This window comes from Miscanthus floridulus, chromosome 16 (assembly GCF_019320115.1).
Source record: "Miscanthus floridulus cultivar M001 chromosome 16, ASM1932011v1, whole genome shotgun sequence".
Lineage (NCBI taxonomy): Eukaryota > Viridiplantae > Streptophyta > Magnoliopsida > Poales > Poaceae > Miscanthus > Miscanthus floridulus.
The window spans coordinates 47,765,419-47,788,644 of record NC_089595.1 but is presented as its reverse complement, the minus strand read 5'-3'; the positions used below and the strand labels follow the sequence as shown (position 1 = coordinate 47,788,644).

At 55.2% G+C, this 23,226-nt stretch overlaps 1 protein-coding gene across 1 annotated transcript; it reads right to left on the bottom strand.

The window, feature by feature from the left end:
* Positions 1-9,407: 9,407 nt before the first annotated feature.
* LOC136510658 (uncharacterized) lies at positions 9,408-10,888 on the bottom strand. The gene is made up of 3 exons (XM_066505033.1): positions 10,868-10,888; positions 10,192-10,781; positions 9,408-10,098 (listed from the first exon to the last, which is right to left on the bottom strand). The coding sequence occupies exons 1-3, from the start codon at positions 10,886-10,888 to the stop codon at positions 9,408-9,410; spliced, it is 1,302 nt and encodes a 433-aa protein (XP_066361130.1).
* Between the last annotated feature and the right edge of the window lie 12,338 nt (positions 10,889-23,226).

Below are 23,226 nucleotides of genomic sequence, written 5' to 3'. Positions count from 1 at the left end.
GCACACTTGTCAAACTTAGCACTAGGTAGCTCAAGGACAGCCATCGATCAGTTGAAGTCGATGCCATTCACAAAGTTGGTAGAATTTAGGTGAATGGAGACTTGGATGATGACCGAACACTAGACCGGACACATAGTTGCTGCATCCGGGTCAGCATTAGCTCGCATAGCTTGGGCTTGCTCATCGACCAGATGTTGGCTCCTAGTTAGGATCGGACGTGTTGGTGGGCGCAACTAAAGAGCGAGCAGCACTCACAAAGGACCAGATGTTGTGACCTGACACACTAGAGGCCGCTTTCTTTCAACAATATTAAGGCTTCTAGAGAAGGAAATTTCTAACCAAGACGCATCAGATGAGTGGTGATTGGAACGCTGGTCAGAGTCGGTCTCTGATGACTGTGCTAGCGTCATGTGCCATTGGCTACTGACTGGACACATCTGGTCACTTTGTACCTGAGCATCTGGTCACCTCGCAATGTGCTGAGTTGGACCCCAACGGGTATGTTTTTGAAGTGGGGAGTATAAATACTTCCCCCACTCATCCAACTTAGCCCTCTTACCTATTTGTTCAGCTAAGAAACACCTTTGGAGTGCAAGAGAGAGCAAGAGTCTAGTGGATGATTGAGATTTCATAATCCAAGATTGAAGACCTCATTAGTGCATAGGGAAGTAGCAAGTGTGCATCCACCTTTCTCATTAGGCTTATTGCCGGATACCGCGAGAAGGGGTACCCTAAGCAAGAACCAAAAAACGACTGCTAAGACTTCATAAAGATCGAAACCAGCTAACAATCGCTAGCCTCGGCCGACTCTCCGACTCGCCCGAGGCCCCTCATCGCTGGCCTCGGGCAACCTCTCACCAAAGGCCTCGGCCAATTCTCTGTATCGCTCGAGGCCCCCTCACCGCTGGCCTTGGACGATCCCCCACCGAAGGCCTCGGCCGACCCCCTCTCGTCGCAGGCCTCGGCCGGGTCGCCGACCCTCCACCTCGCGCGAGGCAGGCTCGGCAACACTCTGCTGCCTCTTCCTTCACCTGTCCCTCTAACAAAATGTCGCGTCGCATTAACTCAGCCAACTGCTGCCACTGACATTGGCCGCATGCTCAGCACAGTACAACGGAATGGCTGACAGGACGGGGGGCAGGACTGGACAGGGGTTACCCGCCACTGTGCCCACCGCTATGCACATGGTTGACGCCCATGCCTCACTGTGCTGCCAACTCCTGCTCCGAGAACAACACGGCGTGGGGAGCCACGACCGGGATATAGTGGCCTCGGAATCGGTACCCAGGACCAATAATTCCCTCCAAAGCCTCGGCAGTTTGCTTCAGGGGCTCGGCAGCCTGGGGATCCATGTCCGCCAAGCCCCCACGATGGCTCGGCCTCGGCATCTGCAGAGCCTTGGCCCCCTACGACATCATCGCACGATGACCGGCATGTCCACCTGCCATGCCCTGCCTCAAAGCTGTACTGGAGCCCCACGATGCACAAGATCAAGTATGGCCGGCGCGTCACTTCTGCACGACAAGGACGGGGCCACTCCATCGACCATACCATAACAGTGGCTGGCTGCAGGGCTCGGACACGCCATCCCCACTTATCGGACGCTATTGTAGCAACATATGTACGTCCTGGTTCTCCCTTAGAGTATAAAAGGGAGGGGCCGGGGCCATTTCTAGGGACGAGGAGAACGATGAGCAGAAAGAGGAACTCACCAATAGAACCACACACTTCTACGCTACTTGAGAACAACACCTCAAGCAGCCCGCACCACCCCCCGGCTGAGACCTGAGGCTAGCTCCCTCTCTCACCTAGCTTGTAACCCCCCTACTATGAGCACTCCGGTGCAAGGAATACAAGATCGATCTCTTAGACTAGACGTTAGGGCGTTGATTGCCTGAACCAGTATAAACCTTGTGTCTCTTTGCATCACCATCGGGGATTAGGGGCACGTAGCACAAATCACTCATTGGTTAAGGACCCCCCCCGGTCCAAAATACCGATAGTTGGTGCGCCAGGTAGGGGCTAGCTGCATGTTAGCTTCATCGTCCTAGCAAGTTCCGGATGGCAGACCCCGTACGACCATTGCGTCTCGGCATGGTGGTATGGTTCGAGAGCCTAGAGTTCATGTCTCTAGGATGTGGATACGATATGGTACTCCTCGCACCCCAAGCTCCACAGCCCGACGACGTTACCACAGACCCGCGGCCCAGGCGCAGGCAGTGTCCGGGGCATGGCTCCCGTAGCACTCGCCAGGCGCGACGCGAGCGGGAACGCTCTGACACCACGCAAGCTCGGGGCAACACGCCGCGCTCCACCGGTATCCCTTGCCCAGCTGTTGGTGCAGAGTCCCTGGTCGGGGACTTATCTAACCTGAGCTTGGGCAAGGAAAAGATTCTGGCGACGCACGGCGACGCCTCGTCATCAAGCTCTGTCCCGCCACCTCCTGAGGGGCCAGCCCCGGCGGAAGTGGCACCCGGTAGTAGCACCATCCCCGTACCCCTTCGAGTTGATAAACGTTGTCGCCGCCCTTCGCTTTCCGCCTACGCTTCAAAACACGCAGAGCCCTTAGAACTCCACCAATGTTTCGCCCTCGACTTCTCCCCCGCAACATCGGCGCTACGCCCACGCTAACTCCTCAGAAGAAGATGAGACATGGGCTAGAGCAGACTTCTCCAGTCTTTGTGACCCCGAAGCCATGCGCCGCTTCATGACTGCAAGCGACTACTGCTTCAGCTACTCCGACTCCGACGACAAAGGGACTTATGATCCAATCTCGTGAGTGCTTCCACGTCGGGCTCGGGATGCCAAGGGCGGGCGAAACTGAGGACGAGAGGACAGGCAACCCTTCCCCGCCCCGGCCAAGGGCAGGCGATGCCACACCTCCGTGTCTCGAAGCCCCCCGGGCAGCACAGAACGAGAATCCCGTCCGCAGGGAGCATCGACGCCCAGACCTGGAGCAGCTCCACGAGCTTCAAGCCAAGGTCGAACAAGACCGACTCCTCCTGCAACAGCTTTGGGACACTCTCGAGTAGGAGCAGCAAGGGCATGGTGAGGGCGGAGGAGCCCGACGGAGGGCCCACGATGTCCATCACCGCATTCAACGACAACGAGGGGGTGAGCCACCCCCAATCTTTAATCGCGCTAGCCAGAATGTCACAGCAGCTGCGATGCTGGTCTGAGCAATGCCTGAGCCCTCCACCACCAAGGGGCGACGGGTCCGTGGAGAGCTCCGCGACCTCCTCGAGACCGCTACGGTGCAGCAGGCCGAAAGTTCTGCCTCCCGCCGGCGCGGAGGCACTTCGGAGCAACCCATGGCGCAACCTCGCCGGGGCCAGGGTGCCTCGGTCCGTCCTGAGCCCGCTCGCGCGCGACGGCCAATGGGGCCCCCCTCAGTGCGCGATCGACCTAGAGACCAACACGAGGCACAAGGCGACCATGAAGTAGTTGGCAGGCGACGGCGCCATGATGACGGAGCCGGTCGGGGCTACCACCCACACCGAGGCGGCCGCTACGACAGCGAAGAGGGACCGCAGTCCTTCTCCCGAGCCACCTGGCCCTCGGGTCTTTAGTAGAGCCATCCGCAACGCTCACTTCCCAGCCTAGTTCCGGCAACCTGCCAACCTCACAAAGTATAGCGGCGAGACGAACCCCGAGCTATGGCTAGCCGATTATCGCCTGGCTTGTCAGCTAGGTGGTGCGGACAATGACCTGCTCATCATCCGCAACCTCCTTTGTTCTTGTCAAACTCAGCGTGAGCCTGGCTCGAACACCTTCCCCCCCACATAGATCCACGACTGGCACGACTTGGTGAGGGTCTTCGTCAGAAATTTCTAGGGCACCTACGTGCGCCCTGGGAAACTCCTGGGACCTCAAAGGTTGCCGCCAGAAGCTGGACGAATCTCTTCGAGATTTCATCCGGCGCTTCTCCAAGAAATGCACCGAGTTGCCCCGCGTCGGTGACTCGGAAATCGTCCAAGGCATTCCTCTCTGGCACCTCCAGCCGAGACCTGGTCCGAGAATTGGGCCGGAACGTACCAACCACAGTGGCCGCACTCCTCGACATCGCCACCAACTTCGCCTCGGGCAAAGAGGTGGTTGGGGCCATCTTCCCCAACAACGATGCCAAGGGGAAGCAGAAGGATGAGGCCCCCGAGGCCTCGCCCACCCGCGTCCCCAAGAGAAAGAAGAAGGGTCGCCCAGGGAAGCAGGAGGTCCTCAAGGCCGGCCATGTCGCCGCAGCAGATCGCAGGAATCCCCAAGGCCCCTGGGGCCCCGAGCTATTTGACGACATGCTTAAGAAGCCCTGTCCTTACCATCAAGGTCGATGAAGCATGCCCTCGAGGAGTGCACCATGCTCCGACGTTACTACGCCAGGCTTGGGCTCCCCGACGACGATGATGCCAGGAAAAGGGGCGCCGGTGTGAGAGGGACGGCGATAAAGATGATGGGTTCCCCGAGGTACGCAACGCCTTCATGATCTTCGGTGGACCCTCGGCATGCCTCATGGCACGCCAGCAAAAGAGGGGGAATGCCGAGAGGTCTTCTCGGTCAAGGTGGCCACCCCCGGTACCTCGATTGGTCTCGAGAGGCAATCACCTTTGATCGGGATGACCACCCCCGATTATGTTCCAAACCCCGGGTAGTACCCGCTTGTCGTCGACCCGATCGTTGGCAACACCCGGCTTACCAAAGTGCTCATGGACGGAGGCAGCGGCCTCAACATCCTCTACGTCAACACTCTGGAGCTCCTGGAGCTCGACCAGTCACGGCTCCGAGGCGGTTCCATGCCCTTCCACGGCGTCGTGCCAGGAAAGCGCACATGACCCCTCGGGCGCATCGACTTACCTGTCTGCTTTGGCACTCCCTCCAACTACCGCAAGGAGGTCCTCACCTTCGAGGTGGTTGGATTCAAGGGGGCTTACCATGCCATCTTGGGGTGCCCATGCTACGCCAAGTTCATGGCGGTCCCCAACTACACCTACCTCAAGCTCAAGGTGCTAGGCCCCAACGACATCATCACCATCAAGTCCACATATGAACATGCATATGACTGCGACGTCGGGTGCATCGAGTATGCCAAGGCCATCGTGGAGGCCGAGACCCTCATCGCCGATCTCGACCAGTTTGGTAGCGAGGTTCCCGATGTCAAGCGGCGCGTCAGGACCTTCGAGCCCACGGAGGCCATCAAGCTCGTCCCTGTCGATCCCACCGTCCCCAACAGCCGAGGACTGAAGATCAGCGCCACCCTCGACAGCAAACAGGAGGCCATGCTCATCGACTTTCTCCGTGCGAACATCGATATGTTCGTGTGGAGTCCCTCGGACATGCCGGGCATACCAAGGGAGGTCGCCGAGCACGCCTTAGATATCCGGGCGGGCTCCAGGCCAGCGAAGCAGCACCTGCGCCGGTTCGACGAGGAGAAGCGTAGGGCCATCAGCGAAGAAGTGCAGAAGCTCATGGCAGCTGGGTTCATCAAGGAAGTATTCCATCCAGAGTGGTTGGCTAACCCTGTATTAGTCAGGAAGAAAAGTGGCAAGTGGAGGATGTGCATGGACTACACTGGTCTAAATAAAGCGTGCCCAAAGGTCCCATTCCCACTACCACGAATTGACCAAATCATCGACTCCACTACAGGATGCGAAACCCTCTCCTTCCTTGATGCGTATTCCGATTACCACCAAATCAAGATGAAAGAGTCCGACCAGCTCGCGACTTCTTTCATCACTCCATTCGGCATGTACTGCTACATAACCATGTCGTTCGGCCTCAGAAACACAGGGGCTACTTACCAGCGGTGCATGATCCAAGTCTTTGGCGAGCACATCGGGCGAACCGTCGAGGCCTACGTGGATGACATCGTAGTCAAGTCCAGGAAGGCTGGTGATCTCATCGGCGACTTGGAGGTTGCCTTCACATGCCTCAAAGAGAAGGGCATCAAGCTCAACCCCGAGAAGTGTGTCTTCGGGGTTCCCCAAGGCATGCTCTTGGGATTCATAGTCTCGGAACGTGGCATCGAGGCCAACCCAGAGAAGGTCTCGGCCATGACCAACATGGGCCCAATCTAAGACCTCAAAGGGGTACAGAGGGTCATGGGATGCCTTGCAGCCCTAAGCCATTTCATCTCGCACCTCGACGAAAAAGGCCTGCCCCTGTACCGCCTCTTGAGAAAGTCCGAGCGCTTTTCTTGGACCACCGAGGCCGAGGAAGCCCTCGCCAGGCTAAAAGCACTGCTCACCAACCCCCCCGTCCTGGTTTTGCCCACCGAGGGTGAGCACCTCTTACTCTATGTCACCGCGATGACCCAAGTGGTCAGCGCGGCCGTAGTAGTCGAGAGGCAGGAGAAGGGACATGCTCTACCCATCCAATGACCTGTCTACTTCATCAGCGAAGTGCTCTCCAAGACTAAGACGCGTTACCCCCACATCCAGAAGCTGGTTTACACTATAGTCTTGGCTTGACGCAAGCTGCATCACAACTTCGAGTCCCACCCGGTGACTGTGGTGTCATCTTTTCCTCTGGGAGAGATAATCCAAAACCGGGAGGCCTCGGGTAGAATAGCCAAGTGGGCTATCGAACTCATGGGGGAAGCTTTGTCTTTTGCGCCTCGGAAAGTGATCAAATCACAGGTCCTAGCCGACTTTGTAGCCGAGTGGACCGACACACAGCTGCCACCCGCTCAGATCCAATCAGAATGCTGGACCATGTACTTCGACGGGTCTCTGATGAAGACTGGGGCTGGCGTGGGCCTGCTCCTGGTCTCGCCCCTTGGAGTACACATGCGCTACATGATCCGGCTTCACTTCGCCACCTCCAACAATGTGGCTGAATACGAGGCCCTCATCAACGGCCTGCAAATCACCATCGAACTAGGAGTGCGACGTCTCGACGTACAGGGTGATTCGCAGCTCGTCGTCGATCAGGTGATGAAAGAGTCAAGCTGCCATGACCCCAAAATGAAGGCGTACTGCACAATAGTACGTCGCCTAGAGAACAAGTTCGACGGTCTCAAACTCAACCACGTTGCACGAAAGTACAACGAGGCCACGGACAAACTGGCAAAAATGGCGTCGGCGAGGGCCTCGGTCCCCCCAAACATCTTCGCTAGAGACCTCCGCAAACCTTCCATTGACTGCAACCCCGGCGGCGGAAGATGGCTCACCGGTCAAGCCCGTCGAAGGGCCCGAGGCCCCCTCTACCGCCGAGGCCTTCGCAGTCGAGCCTGAAGTCATGGAAATCGAAAGCAGAGCCTCCCGAGGCCGACCAGGGTATGGACTGGCGAGCCCCGCTCCTTGATTACCTCATCCGGGGAGAGCTCCCTGCAGACAGGACCGAAGCCTGACAGCTTGCACGATGAGCCAAAACTTACGTCCTCTGCGACCGCGAGTTGTACAAGCGAAGCCCGTCAGGCGTCCTCCAACGATGCATCACTACCAAGGCAGGTCAGGCCCTGCTTTGGGACTTGCACGCAGGAGCCTGCGAGCACCATGTGGCGCCTCGGACACTCGTCGGAAACGCCTTTCGCCAAGGTTTCTACTGGCCAACGGCGGTTGCCAACGCCACCAAGCTAGTACGCTCCTACGAGGGATGTCAGTACTATGCGCGGCAGACGCACCTCCCGGCCCAAGCCCTCCAAACCATCCCCGTCACATGGCCATTCGCCGTGTGGGGTCTGGACATGGTTGGGCCTCTACAGAAGGCCCCCGGAGGCTACACCCACCTGCCGGTAGCCATCGACAAGTTCTCCAAGCAGATCGAGGCTCGCCCAATCACGCAAATCAAATCTGAGCAAGCGGTTCTATTCTTCACTGACATCATCCACAGGTTCGGGGTTCCTAACACCATCATCACTGACAATGGAACACAATTCACCGGTCGCAAGTTCTTGACGTTCTGCGATGACCACCACATCCGGGTGGCCTGGTCGGCCGTAGGACACCCTAGGACGAATGGCCAAGTAGAGCGTGCCAACGGCATGATCCTACAAGGCCTTAAGCCAAGAATATTCAACCGGTTGAAGAAGTTTGGCAAGAAATGGCTTGCCAAACTCCTGTCAGTCATCTAGAGCCTAAGAAACACCCTGAGCCGAGCCACGGGATTCGCACCGTTCTTCCTGGTCTATGGAGCCGAGGCCATCCTCCCCACTGACTTAGAATATGGTTCCCCGAGGCTACAGGCGTACAACGAGCAAAGCAACCGCACTACCCATGAAGACGCCCTCGACCAACTGGAGGAGGCCTGAGATGTCACGCTGCTACACTCAGCTAGGTACCAGCAAGCCCTATGACGCTACCAAGCCCGGCGCGTCCAAAGCCGAGACCTGAAGGTGGGCGACCTAGTGCTGAGGCTGAGGCAGAGCAACAAGGGCCGCCACAAGCTGACCCCACCCTAGGAAGGGCCGTACATCGTCGCTCAAGTGCTGAAGCCCGGTACCTACAAGTTAGCCAACGAGAAGGGCGAAGTCCTCACTAACGCTTGGAACATAGAACAGCTATGTCGCTTCTACCCTTAAATTTCCGAGCATTGTATATTTTGTTTCTCGAAATACATTAAAGAAGCGTCTTTAGTTGTTCTAATTTTTCGAGAACCCCCATCAAGGGGAACCTGTCCCGTACCAGGACAAGTCGATTACAAAAAAAACCTAAGGACCAGAGGTTTGCCTCAAGAGCAAAAGGCTGGCCGAGTTGAGAGACAAGCCTACGCCTCCGGGCTACGGCAACTCCCTCACCACCTTTCACTCGAGAGGCAGCCCAGGCTCCGAGGGGGTTTTTTCAAAAGGACTTGTCTAGAAATCGGAACAGAAGGTAAAACGCTTTACGATAACGCTTCAAGGGAGACTCGGCCATGCCTCCCATTGCCGAACCTCCCTCGGGGGCTAGAAGGGGGGGAACCCCCCTAAGTCCCGGACACCATTTCTTAATCGATTTTTAGTTAAATTCCTACGCCAAACTCTCTCTAGCGCGCTCTAACAGATCATTTGTAAAGAACCTAAGGACCAAAAGTATGTCTCAAGGCTAAAAGGCCGGTCGAGCCATGAGAATGACCTCCACCTCTGTGCTCCGTGCCGATAGAAGCTCGTTAGCGTGGGCGAGTAGCTCCCTCTACCGATAGAGCTCGTCCCAGACGCCCCTCTCCCACCAAAGGAACAGCGACTTCCTGAAGGACCGGGCCTCAAGCTCCTGGATAGGCAGAACACAAGTTGAGCACTACGAATAAACCCAGAAAAAGATGACATCACACGAGAAAAGGGGGATACGTACCTATGAAACCCCGGGCAGGTCATTGGCCATGACGGACAGCGCTATCCGTAGCGACCATTCTGCTAGGCTGTGGTACTGCTCGAGGGTGTCCCAGCGACCCCCCTCGGCCACGTCCTCAAGTGCAAAGATGGGCTCCCCCTTGGGGTCATCTCAGCTCTGCCACCAGACGTGCGGGTGATCCCACCCGTACAGCTCAGGCCGCACTCGCATGAGGGCCGCACTTCCCTTGCCCGAAGCCAAAGCCGGTTGTTCCACGGCACTGGCCGCCCCGGCATCGGCCACCCCCTTCCCCCAGGAAGCATTATCGGCAGGGATCGGGTGGACCTCTGCCTCCTGGGCGCTCCCTTGTACTGGAAGCACGCTCTGAATTGGCGGCAGGGTTGAGGCTTGCCTCACCTCCGTCTCCACCTCGAGGTCCACCACCCTCGCTGTGCTCACTCTGGCCTCCGCCACTTTGGCCCCAAAGTTCCCGGGCACCGCGATCTCCACCACCTCAGCCCCTGAGGTCCGGAGGGCCTCGGCGACCATGGGGGCCTCGACCTCAACCTCGCCCTCGGTGGCCTCGACGACAGAGGGGGCCTCGACCCCGACCTCGCCCTCGGTGGCCTCCACGGCCGAGGGGGTCTTGGCCGCACCCATAGTGGCCTCGATAGCTGTAGGTGTTGCGGCCTCGCGGAGTGTAGGCTCCTCCTCCTCCTCCTCTCGCCCCACGGCCACCTGGGTAGCCCCTACCTGGGTGACCAACTCCTGTACCTCCACCGCCCCTAGGGCGATGGAACCCGTGCCCACCTTGAGCGCCTTGCACGACGCAAAGGCAGGCACTTCTGCCTGACGCTTCTTGCTGAGGGCAAAACACGGTCAGGACCCGCGACCAAAACAAAAGTAGGAGATGTTAAAAGACTTCACTAGCGAAATACTCACCCCGAGCGGATGCCCAACCGCTTCTTTCACCGCGTCCCTCCTCTGCAACGGCGGCGGTGGCACGGCCCCCGTATCCGCCGAGGCCGGCCGACCTTCGCCGGACTCCGGCACTTGCTCAACCCTCGGTGGAGCCGGCCCCATAGCCGCCTGCTCCACCTCTGCCATCGAGCCCAGCGGGCTGACGGTGCACTTTCCCAACGCCCTCGTCTCGGGCATATCGGCGTCGGCCGTGGGGCGAGTGCTCATCTGCCTCGAGTCGCCGTCTCCTCCTCCTCCTTGGGACGCCGGACCACCCACCGACGCCCCAAGAACCAACTCCCTGACGTCAGGGAGGCGGTCGAGGGGACCCCGCTCCACCTCACCACCATTGTCGCCGCTCGAACCCTCCACCGACGTCAACGGAGACGCCTCCACTGGGAGACCCTCGAGCTTCTGCTTCTGGCGACGGTTTTCTAGAGCGTCGCGCTCAACGATCTTCTTCTTATGTTTTGCCATCTTAGCATCCTTCTTCTTCTTCTGGGCCTCCGCGTATGCCTGGTTCGCCGCCCGCTGTTGTGCGTCTTCAGGGACGAGCGGTGGGGAGGCTCGTATGTCCCTCATCCCCTGCAAAAAACAACAAATACGAATAAGGGCTCAGGCCAAGGAGATGAACAAGGAGGCCTCGGAGGCTGCAGCCGCACACAACTCACCAGGGAAAGGTACCCCGGCATCGGGCGCATCGGGAACGGGGATAGGCCGCCGATCTTCTGCCGCCCCCTCGACCGCCTCGTTCACCCAGCGTAGAACCTCCTCATCGGAGAGGGGCGCGGCGGACATCTGGATGCCATCGATCGGCTCGTCCGGTGTCATCTCAAACAAACGTCGCCCGCGCGCCATCAGCGGCAGCACCCTCCGGCGATGGAAGGCCACCATCGCCACTGCCGCCGTAAGGCCATGATCGCGCAGCCTCTCCAGCGCCTTCAGTAGTGGCCGCAGCCTGTGTTGCTCCTCGCTTGGGACGCCATACTGCCAGTGCTCTGGCTGAACCTCCACTACCCCTCCCAGTATAAGGAGGAAGCCTGTCGTCGTCGTTGCGGCGGTAAAACCAACTGGAGTACCAGCGACGATTGGACGACGTAAGTTGGGCTGGGACGTAGAGGTTCAGCTGGTCCTGATGCACTCGGAGAGTGCAGCCACCGGTCCTTGTCGCCTTCCTTATGCCCGTCATACCCATTGGCCTGGTGGTATGCGTCGCCCGAAACAGGTGAAGCCACAGCTCCCAATGGGGAGGGATTCCTAGGTACCCCTCGCAGACGGCGACGAAGGTGGCCGCCTGCGCAATGGAGTTGGGGTTGAAGTTGTGGAGCTCCACGCCATAGTAATACGGGAGCGCCCGCATGAACCGATCTGCCGGAAGGCCAAAACCACGCTCATGGAAGGTGAAGGGTCAAGATGGCGACTAGAGGGGGGGGTGAATAGTCTTTTCTAAAACTTAATCACGTTGGCTAACCGATACAAATGCGGAATTAAAACTATCGGTCTAGCTAAGACTATACCCCACTATATATGTTCACTAGCACCTTGCAAAGATACTAATTATGCAACTAAGGTGCCGGGCTAGCTAGAGCTCTCTTAAACAATTCTAGGAGCAAGGTTACACAAACCTATGCCACTAGTACTTTAAGCAACAAGGGAGCTCCTACACATGCTAGTAAGCAAAAGCACAAAGCTAACTAAGCTCACTAGCAATGCTCAATAACAAGGCAACCAATGCCTAATTAGAGAGCGTAAATACTTAGCTACACAAACTAAGCAATGTGACTAACAAGGTTACTAAAACCAAATTAGCCACGCAAGGGAGCTACTTCTATGCTACACAAGCAAGAAGGTAATTAGCAAGCTACACAAGCTATCTAATTACAAAAGCAACAACACAAGCTTAATGTATATGAAAGTAAACGCAAGCTTGTGTAACGGGGATGCAAACCAATGGGAAGAATAAGGTTGACACGATGATTTTTCTCCCGAGGTTCACGTGTTTGCCAACACGCTAGTCCCCGTTGTGTCGACCGCTCACTTGGTGGTTCGACGGCTAATTAGCATCACCCGCTAAGCCCACACGTCGGGCGCCGCAAGAACCAACCCCTTGAGTGAGGGTAGCTCAATGACACGCTTTACTAAAGTTGCTCTTCGCGACTCCCGCGGGGCGAGCACAAGTGCCCCTCACAAGCACTTCTCCGGAGCACCGCACAAGCTTCTTGCACGCTTCGACGGAGACCACCACCAAGCCATCTAGGAGGTGGCAACCTCCAAGAGTAACAAGCACCACCGGCTTGCAACTCGATCACCTAGTGCCACTCGATGCAACCTCATGATGCAATCGCACTAGAATCGCTCACTCACACAATCGGATGATCACTATCAAGTATGTGTGTGATGGAGGGCTCCCAAGCACTCACAAGCATGGACACTAAGTCCCTTGAGGTGCTCCACACCAGCCATGGCCGAGGGCCACTTCTATTTATAGCCCCAAGGGCTAAACTAGCCGTTACCCCTTCACTGGGCAACGGTCAGGCCGACCGGACGCTCCGGTCGTGTTGACCGGACGCTGGACCTCAGCGTCCGGTCACCCACAGACGACCACGTGTCCCGGTTCCAACGGTCACTTGACTTGACCGGACGCAGCAGCACTCAACTGACCGAACGCTAAACCCCCAGCGTCCGGTCATTTCCAGTAAGCTCCCGAGCATGACCGGACGCGTCCGGTCGAACACGATCGGACGCAGCCAGCGTCCGGTCACTCTCCAGCTACTGCTACACTCCACGTCAGTGCGACCGGACGCAGCCTGCCAGCGTCCGGTTCATTCAGATCCAGCGTCCAGTCAGTTGACCGACGCCGGCATCTTCGCGACCAACTCGTTTTCACTTCTAACTTCTTCACCCTTGCACCAATGTGCTAACCACCAAGAATTTGCATCCGGCGCAATAGAAAATAGGCATTCCATTTTCCCGAAAGTGCCGAATCCCGGACCCAAACCCATCTCACCCCTGCAAACACCATCTCCTTTGTAAATGTGCCAACACCACCAAGTGTATGTGTGTTAGCATTTTCACAATCATTTCCCAAAGGATGTTAGCCACTCAACTTGCCACGCCACTCGATCCTAGCGACAATGCAAAGTTAGATCACTCGAGTGGCACTAGATGACCGATATGTAAACAAGTTTGCCCAACTTGATAGTACGGCCATCTATCCTAAACCCGGTCATAAACTTCTCTACACACCTATGACCGGTGAAATGAAATGCCCTAGGTTATACCTTTGCCTTGCGCATTCCATTCCATCTCCTCCAATGTCGATGCAACACATGCACCAACACGATCAACAATGATATGATCCACTTCATATCATCACATGATCATATTGGTTCATCGATCTTGACTCTACTTGCTCTTCACCGTTGCCATCGTCCATCGGCGCCAAGTCTTGCTCAAGCTTCACCGCCACGCGGTCCATCACTCCAAAGCCTTCGACTTGCCCTTCACGCTTGCAACTGGTCCATCAAGCCAAGTCTTGTCTTGATCTTCTCCACCTTGATCACATGACTCAATGTCATGTCTCATGTGCATTTAAGCTCCTTCATCATCACATGTGTGAGCTTTGCAACATCTCCAAGCCATTTTCACCTCCATGGCATATGTTGCTCATACACATGTACTTGTGGACTAATCACCTGTGTATCTCACATAAACACAATTAGTCCACCTAAGTTGTCACTCAATTACCAAAACCAAACAAGGACCTTTCAGAAGGACACAAAGCTCACGACATAGCCGTCGCGAGGCCTCGGCTCTAGTTCGCCTCCCGAAGCCATCCACTCCGGCCGACTGGGATCGGTGATCGGGCAGAGGAGACCGATGTCGATGAGCGACTACAGCACTCCCACGGTCACGTCAGACCGATCCCATGGGTCCACCGGGAGGACCACGACGTTGGCCATGCACGCGGTGGAGGTCGCGACTACGGTGGTAAGGCTCGCTTTCTGCCTCTCACTCCCCCCTTTCTCCCTTCTTCCCGGTGCTCTCTGTTTTTCTTTAGCAACAGCTAGAAGGCAGCAAAGGCAGACACAGGCAAGGTAAGGGGAGAAGGGGCGAGGCTCGTTTCATATTTATGCAGGGAAGGGAGCAAATCGTGGGCGACGAAATCGGGGAAGTTACCCCCAAAAAATTCACTGCGGTTATCCAGATCCGGTCTTACCACCCACGCGCCCACTCCCTCCTCATTAATTGCGCGTACGGTTACGTCCCGTTGGCTGACACCACATCGCGTCCAACCACAGCAGCAGCAGGCGCCATTTCGCCTCCCCGAAAAAGCCGCCTTAAAAGACGCGCCTACCGTTGTTAGCCGTAGGGAGAGAAATAACCCCCACCTGATTCCTTTCAGGCAAAGGAACTGGGCACCGAGCCCACTACGGTCCAGGGGTTCGAAGGCTAGGCCCTTAGGGGTTTCGACGGCTGCCCTAGGGCAACAGAGTTAGGGACGACTACGGGTGAGCCTATACGAGGCCGAGGCCCAAGCAAGCGAAATGCTTGGGACGCCCTGTGTCGCGTCCGAGACCGGCAGGGAGGTCTCCAAATGGGATCCCACCGTAGGGAGGCACCGAGCCATCGAGGCCCAGCGAACGGCCTCGGCACCCACTAGAGAAACCCTCCGGTACTCTTGGAGCGCGTCTCTAGACTGCTAGCCGACCCCCAGCGAACGGGGTATGGGCCTCCACTCGGACTTACCCGATAACAGCTCACCGGAAATGCCATCGCTCGCGCCCACCGAGGGTAGCGTGGCATATTCCACCCCTCCTTCCGAGCAAAAAGGAAGCGCGAGGGTCGAACAAAAAGTCAGGAGAACCCCTAATGGCCCTCTTGCTCCACGCAGAGGCTAAGGGACTCTTCCTGCAAAACATTGCCGAGGCCCAGCGGCTCAGGCTCGCACACGAGTGGGCTCGGCAAACAACCCCCCGTCCGAGCAAAAAGGACGTACAGGGGAAGGACAAAAAAAGTCAGAAGGACCCCTGACCGCCCTCTCGCTCCGTGCGGAGGCTCAGGGGCTCTTCCTGCACCCAAGATAAAGGCAAGCGACCCAAGCCCATTATGGTCCAGGGGTTCAAAGGCTGGGCCCTTAGGGGTTTCGACAGCCGCCCCAGGGAAATAGAGTCAGGGGCGACTACAGGCGAGCCTGTACGAGGCTGAGGCCCAAGCAAACGCTTGGGACGCCCTGTGTCGTGTCCGAGACCCGCAGGGAGGTCTCCGAATGGGATCCCACCGTAGGGAGGCACCGAGCCACCGAGGCCCAGCGAATGGCCTTGGCACCCACTAGAGAAACCCTTCGGTACTCTTGGAGTGCGTCCCTAGACCGCTAGCCTACCCCCAGCGAACAGGGTATGGGCCTCCACTCGGACTTACCCGATAATAGCTCACCGGAAATGCCATCACTCGTGCCCACCGAGGGTAGCATGGCATCTTCCACCCCTCCTTCCGAGCGAAAAGGAAGCACGAGGGTCGTACAAAAAGCCGGGGGAACCCCTGACGGCCCTCTCGCTCCAGGCAGAGGCTAAGGGGCTCTTCCCGCAGCATCGTCGAGGCCCAGCGATCCGAACTCGCATCCACGGGCTCGGCAAACACAATGAAAACCCCTCACTCAAAAGAGACAAAAGCCCCTGAAGAAGTGAAATCACTCCTCTAGGGCCTCGGGGGCTACACCCGGCGGGTGCGCTCGCGCGCACCCCCCGAAACCCTGAGTACGAAACACCATCCCGACAGGAACTATCAAGAGCCAATTCTCATCAGAACCTCAGGGGAGTGCCTCCACTCCCCCAAGGCTTGGGGGCTACTGTCGGATACCGCGAGAAGGGGTACCCTAAGCAAGAACCAAAAAACGACTGCTTAGACTTCGTAAAGATCGAAACCAGCTAACAATCGCTGGCCTCGGTCGACTCTCCGACTCGCCCGAGGCCCCCTCATCGCTAGCCACGGGTGACCTCTCACCAAAGGCCTTGGCCAATTCTCCGTATCGCTCGAGGCCCCCTCACCGCTGGCCTCGGGCGATCCCCCACCAAAGGCCTCAGCTGACCCCCTCTCGTCGCAGGCCTCGGCCGGGTTGCCGACCCTCCACCTCGAGCGAGGTGGGCTCGGCAACACTCCACTGCCTCTTCCTTCACCTGTCCCTCTGACAAAACGTCGCGTCGCATTAACTCAGCCAACTGCTGCCACTGACATCGGCCGCATGCTCGGCACAGTACAGCGGAATGGCCAACGGGACGGGGGGCGGGACTAGACAGGGGTTACCTGCCACTATGCCCACCACTATGTACATGGTTGATGCCCATGCCTCACTGTGCTGCCAACTCCTGCTCCGAGAACAACGCGGCATGGGGAGCTATGACCGGGATACAGTGGCCTCGGAATCGGTACCCAGGACCAATAATTCCCTCCAAAGCCTCGGTAGTTTGCTTCAGGGGCTCGGCAGCCTAGGGATCCATGTCCGTCGAGCCCCCACGATGGCTCGGCCTTGGCATCTACAGAGCCTCGGCCCCCTATGATGTCATCGCACGATGACCGGCACGTCACCCGCCATGCCCGGCCTCAAGCTGTACTGGAGCCCCACGACGCACAAGATCAAGTATGACCGGCGCGTCACTTCTACACAACAAGGACGGGGCCACTCCATCGACCATACCACAATAGTGGCCGGCTACAGGGCTCGGACATGCCATCCCCACTTATTGGACGCTATGTAGCAACATATGTACGTCCTGGTTCTCCCTTAGAGTATAAAAGGGAGGGGCCGGGGCCATTTCTAGGGACGAGGAGAACGACGAGCAGAAAGAGGAACTCACCAATAGAACCACACACTTCTACGCTGCTTGAGAACAATGCCTCAAGCAGCCCACACCACCCCTGGCCGAGACCTGGGGCTAGCTCCCTCTCTCACCTAGCTTGTAACCCCCTACTATGAGCACTCCGGTGCAAGGAATACAAGATCGATCTCTCAGACTGGACGTAGGGCATTGATTGCCTGAACCAGTATAAATCTTGTGTCTCTTTGCATCACCATCGGGGATTAGGGGCACACAGCACAAATTCACTCGTTGGTTAAGGACCCCCCCCGGTTCGAAACACTAACACTTGTCTTGGTCAAGTGAGAGTTTGTGCTTGATACTCTTGGTGATCGCCATCACCAAGACGGCTCGGTGGTGATTGGATGCTTGGTGATCATCCAACGGACCTTGTGGATCACCCAAGTCATGTTATGAGCGGCTGTGAGCGATTCACCGTGATGAAGTGTTGATGAATTAGCCCATAGAGAGCACTTGATTCTTGCATAGATCAAGGGGGAGCTACACCCTTGTGGGGGTGCTCCAACAAGAAATAGTGGGGAGTGGCGACTCCGATACCTTAGAAAAACATTGATACATTCCTCTCCTTCTCTTTACTTGAGCATTTACATTTGAGCAATTTAATTCATGCCTTTACATTCTTAGAATTGCCAAGCTAGAGTAGAATTGGAATCTAATATGCAAAACTTTTGTGCGGTAGAACAATAGAAACACTTCAAGGCATAAGAGGGTGAAATAAGCTAAGTGTAGGGCTTAATTATTGCAAAAAAATTAGAATAAGCCCAATTCACCCCCCCCCCCTCTTGTGCATCTTGATCCTTTCAGTGGCCATAGTCTCCTCGACGCCGACCATGACAGCAGCGGGGCAGTGTACGGGGTCTGGCCAAATTGGTCACTCGGGGTTAAAAAAGGGGTCTTTACCTAATTGGCGTCACTGGGGTGCTGTAGGAGGTGGCCCCAGTGACCAAAGCCCATGGCAGAGTCCAAAGCGAGGTGGTAGACATGGTAGAGCTCTAGCAAGCTCTCGGCCCCAAGGAATCTAGGGGTAGGGTAGCCCTAGGTTCATCCACCTACATAGCTATGTTCGCGGGGTGATGGTGGACATCATCAGCCCCTCCTCATGTCATGAGGTGGCCGGGATCGGCGAGAACACAACGGTGGCATGGGAGGCATGCGGCTTCGGCAAGGCAGAACATGGCCAGTGGCTCCTAGGGGTCTCCCTCCCCTTCCACCTAGCACACATCATGTCCCACGGCGAGGCAAATCTCACTGGGGTGGTCGTTTTACCTCTACCGGCTTGAGGTGGCCGAAATAGGGTGGTGATGTGGCGGACATCGGCCATGGTGACCGTGGCAGGTGCGATGTGTAGGCACTAGCGTTCCCAAGCACCAATGGCATGGTAGGGCCAGGCCTTGGCTCATGTGCGTGTGTGCGTGCATCTAGTGCATCCCGATGATGAAAAGAACGGCATGTGGCCCTCCTAAGGGGGGAAATCACGGCGACGCGACATGGCTTGTCCATAGTAGTGAGGTACACGATGAGTAGAGGAAGCGGTGGCTCACCATGGGGCTTAGGGTGGTAGGCTAGCGATGCAGTGATGAGGCAGGGCTATGGCGAGGTGGTGTAGTGTTGTGCCGAGTAGCTACGCCATCGTAGCCGATTAGGGTGGCGTCTCTTGCTCTGGTAGCATCTCTGAGGTGGCTATCAGCTCCGACGAGTGGCACTTCCTTCCCACCTTGTCCTCATCCCTTCCTTTCCTTCCATTCTGGCTTGGTGTGGTTTGTGGGTTGCCACCAAGTGGCGGCGGGGTGGATGGGAGAGGGGCTAGGGCATAAGATGGACTTTTATAGTCCGAGCTCACCCATGGCAGGCGGCGGATGGCGGGGAGCAGTGCGGGGACACTTGTATGGTGATCGGGTGGCCTAGGTTAGGGTTCTAGGGTTTAGCGGGAGTGCAGGGGTGCTTTGGTGCTCTCATTTTCATTTGGTGGCTGGTTCAGGGCATGCGTACGGCGATGGCAAGCGTGGCTATGTGAGGTGCGGGCCATGGCGCTTGTGTCATCATCTTGTCGTGGTGCGAGCCTAGGCAATCGGGGTGGCACAAATTGGTGATGTGGTGGGCATCCACACATGTACGGGCAAGGGGTAGTGGCATGGATGGTGGACATGGCGAGCGGTGGGGTGCAGTGCTCTGCTTTGCCTAAACCAGAGAGGGGAGTAAGGGTAGGGGATGACAGGTGGGGTCAGGCTATCAGCGACAGGGTAGAAGCAATGGGCGGCGTTGGCGCGATGCGGACGGGCGCGGTATGGGCCACTGCTAGGCTGTCTTAGCCACACACGGGCACAGGTGAGCGTAGATGCGATGCTAGGCCATGGCAGCTAGCTGGGCTATGTGGGCAAAGCAGGCCGACAAGGTGCGCGTGCGAGCTAGGCCGGCTGCTGCTTGCTAGGCTGCTTTCCTTTTTTATTTTCCTCCATTTTTTCAATTACTTTTCTATTTCCACACTACACCTAGGGATCCTATGCATGTATACATGTGTTGCCAACATATATACATCCTAGTGGGGTCCACTAGAGGTCATCTAGGGCTTAAGGGTCAAAGCCAAGGGTTGACAACACACACATCAAGTTATTTATAAAGGTTGAATTGATTTTATTACATCACATAAAATCATGAAGAAGCAACTCACATGTTGAATTAAATGCAAAAGGCTCAACCATGCTAACTTGGGTTCTACTTATGCAACTACATGGGTGGTTTCCTAGTATGCATACTCACCATGTATGGGTTTTGTTAGATTTTTTAAGTTTGGAGTTTTGGGTTATTAGAAAACCTGGGTTGTTACACCAGGCTGCCCTTATATAGAGTTCAGGGCCAGGGCGCATACAAAGGAGGAGGTTCTCTAGACCAAAGGATCATGAGCCTAAGGGTGGTCCTAGCTAACTTGGCTTGCAAGCTATGCCATCTAGTGGAGTACGCCTAGACATGGCTATTATCATCATCTTGTGGCCACGTCATGGCATGGTGTGGTGCAATGCTTCTATAATGATCATGGTGGCACTGTAGGCACGGTGGTGGTGCGCCAGCCATCCTGTTTAACATGGTCTCCACCATAGTCTTCATCATCATCTCCTAGTTTCCTAGGGCATCGTATGGGAGTTGGTAACCGCCCCTAGGTCATTGATTGCCTGGTGTCTTGAGGAGCTAAGGGCCACGATCTTGATCGCTGGGGTCGTGGTTCCCCACTGGTCTAGATGGCCTTCAAGTCAATGCCTTCATTATGGAGCCCATCCCATAGTGGGTGGGGTCGTACATGCATCTTGTTAGGCCATATCTGTCTAGTGGTCATCGTGCTCGTCGTCACCGCCCTAGGGTGGTATTGTCTTGTTCGAGCTGTGTGGTGCAGGGTTGGTGTATTACCAGACTCGAGGTGATTGTCATCCTCTCGATCCTTGCAGGGCCAGTGAGACATGCTTGTTCTTGTCAGAGTAGGCACGCTTAGCTGGGCTCGACCTCTCTCTGTTCCTTCTAAGGGTCATGATGGGGGAGGAGTCATGCATCTTTCCAGCATCGTGTGGCTATGGCATGAAGGAGGGGTCATGGCTAACCCCAACCTTAGCGTTCGCCTTGTTCGCCTGACTTAGCTAGGCCTCGGTCATTCGGGCCTTCACTAACTAACATGTGGTGCAGCGCTCGACCTGCCAACTAATCGGTGCCCTAAGACACCCAGGGTTATAATCCTGATAGCCATACAAGTTATTTAGGCTAGGAAAACTTCCATTAATATGTTGACCCTTATGAGAGATTTGTCATGCTCTTAAAATGAAGACCACGTACACACCACCCAAATATGCAGTACTCCTACACTAGGGGTAGGTGCAAAAACATGCCATTCCATCTAGATCCACTCCAACACTAGGAGTAAACAAAAATATGCTTGATAGATTTTTTCATCCACCAAATAAATGCTCTAAGTTCTTGTTGCTATCTCTCAAAGTTTTGTTGCAGAAAAGAGACATGAGGCAATGCAAAAATTTGTGAAAAAAATGAAAAAAGAAGATATTGAAAAAAATGGATACAAAAGTGTCTGAGATATTGAAAACGATGGGTACTTAGATGCCTGTCTGAAAAAAAGTAGGAATAAAGATAGCCCCTGATCTTTTGCAAAAAAAATATTCCCAAGTTTCAAGAGACAGAGATATGTATTCAAGGAGCAAAGTAGAATTAGGTTAGCCACCATATATATCCACTCCATATATCTACACACATGCACATCTTGATTTGATTGTATGACTAATTTCTCTTTGGATCCGAGGTTTGACTTTACAATATATGTATTGCAAGTATGCTCTAGCTTTCTTCCTACCTATTGAAAGCTCTAGTTTGGTGTTGGTTAATTGATGAAACCCTAAGTGCTAACCTAGTTTATCAAGATGATTATGAGATAGGTAGCACTACTCCAAGTGATGAAGCAATGGTGAAGATCATGACGATGGTGATGGCATGGTGATGATCAAATGCTCAAGGCAATGGTATAATATGTAGGAGCCATTTTGTTTTAGTGATCAAGACACTTAGAGAGTGTGATCACATTTAGGTTTGATAGCTGTACTATTAAGAGGAGTGAAACTCGTATCAAAATATGGTTATCAAAGTGCCACTAGATGCTCTAATTCCTGCATATGCATGTAGGATCTAGTGGAGTGCTAACACCCTTGAAAATATTTGTGAAAATATGCTAACACATGTGCATAAGGTGATACACTTGGTGGTTGGCACATTTGAACAAGGGTGAAGAAGTTAGAGGTGAAATGGAGTTGGTCGCAATGATGCTGGCATCGGTCTACTGACCGGACGCTGGGTCACTCAGCGACTGGACGCTGAAAGGTTGCGTCCGGTTGAGCTGTCAGACGGCACAGTGGTTAGGGTTAAGCACTGGACGCTGGGCTATGTCCGATCAAGCATGACCAGATGCGTCTAGTCAGCAAAAATAGGATTTGGACCCTTACTGGAAATGACCAGACGCTGAGGGTCCAGCGTCTGGTCAGCTCTGTCAAAGCGTCCGATCAACATTTCGACCGTTGAGATCAAACATTCACAGTTGAACGTAGGTGACACGTGGCCACCATTGAGCGATCGGATGCTGAGGACCAGCGTCCGATCAGTTCGGCCGGAGCGTCCGGTCAGCCCGATCAGAGCCCAGTGAAGGGGTACAACGGCTCTATTTCATAGGGGCTTCTATTTAAGCCCCATGGCTGGCTCAAGCTCACTCTCTTGCACATTTTTCATTGACATAGCAACCTTGTGAGCTTAACCAAACACCTCCCACTCATCTCCATCATTGATTCATCATCATTATGAGATTGAGAGAGAATCCAAGTGCATTGCTTGAGTGATTGCATCTAGAGGCACTTGGTATTCGTGTTGCGCTGTGGATTTCGCTTGTTACTCTTGGTGGTTGCCACCACCTAGATGGTTGGAGCAGCGGTGGAGGATTGGCACGAGTCGGTGATTGTTCATGGCCATCTCCGGTGATTGTAAGAGGAGTTGTACCTTCCCTGACGGAGTGCCGAAAGGTAACTCTAGTAAATTACTCGTGTCATTGAGTTACCTCACTTGTGAGTCGGTTCTTGCGGTGTCCAATTGTGTGGATGAGGTTTGTGAAACACCTCTTAGCCGCCAAACCACCAAGTGTTGGTCAACACAACGGGGACTAGCGTGTTGGTAAGCACGTGAACCTCGGGAGAAAAATTGGTTGTCTCTTGCCATTTGCATTCTCCCAGTGATTGGCTTAATCTTTATCTTGTGATTGGTTCATCCCCTACACGGTGGTATAATCACCCTACTCACTTATTTATATTCTTGCAAACTAGTTGATACAAGCTCTTTAGTATAATTAGAATTGAGAGCTTGCTTTATTATTTACATTCATCTAGTTGAGCTCCTTAGAGTAGGAAGATTGAGAGCTCTTGGTGAGTAGTTACATAGCAAGTTTGGGTGCCTAAGTAATCATTGCAACTAGAATTGTTGGATAGGTGGCTTGCAATCCTTGTAGAGCTAGAGCAAGTTTGCATTACGCTATTTGTCATACTAATTGAATTGCTCTAGTTAATTTGTAGATTTTTAAATAGGCTATTCACCCCCCCCCCCCTCTAGCCATATTAGGACCTTTCAAG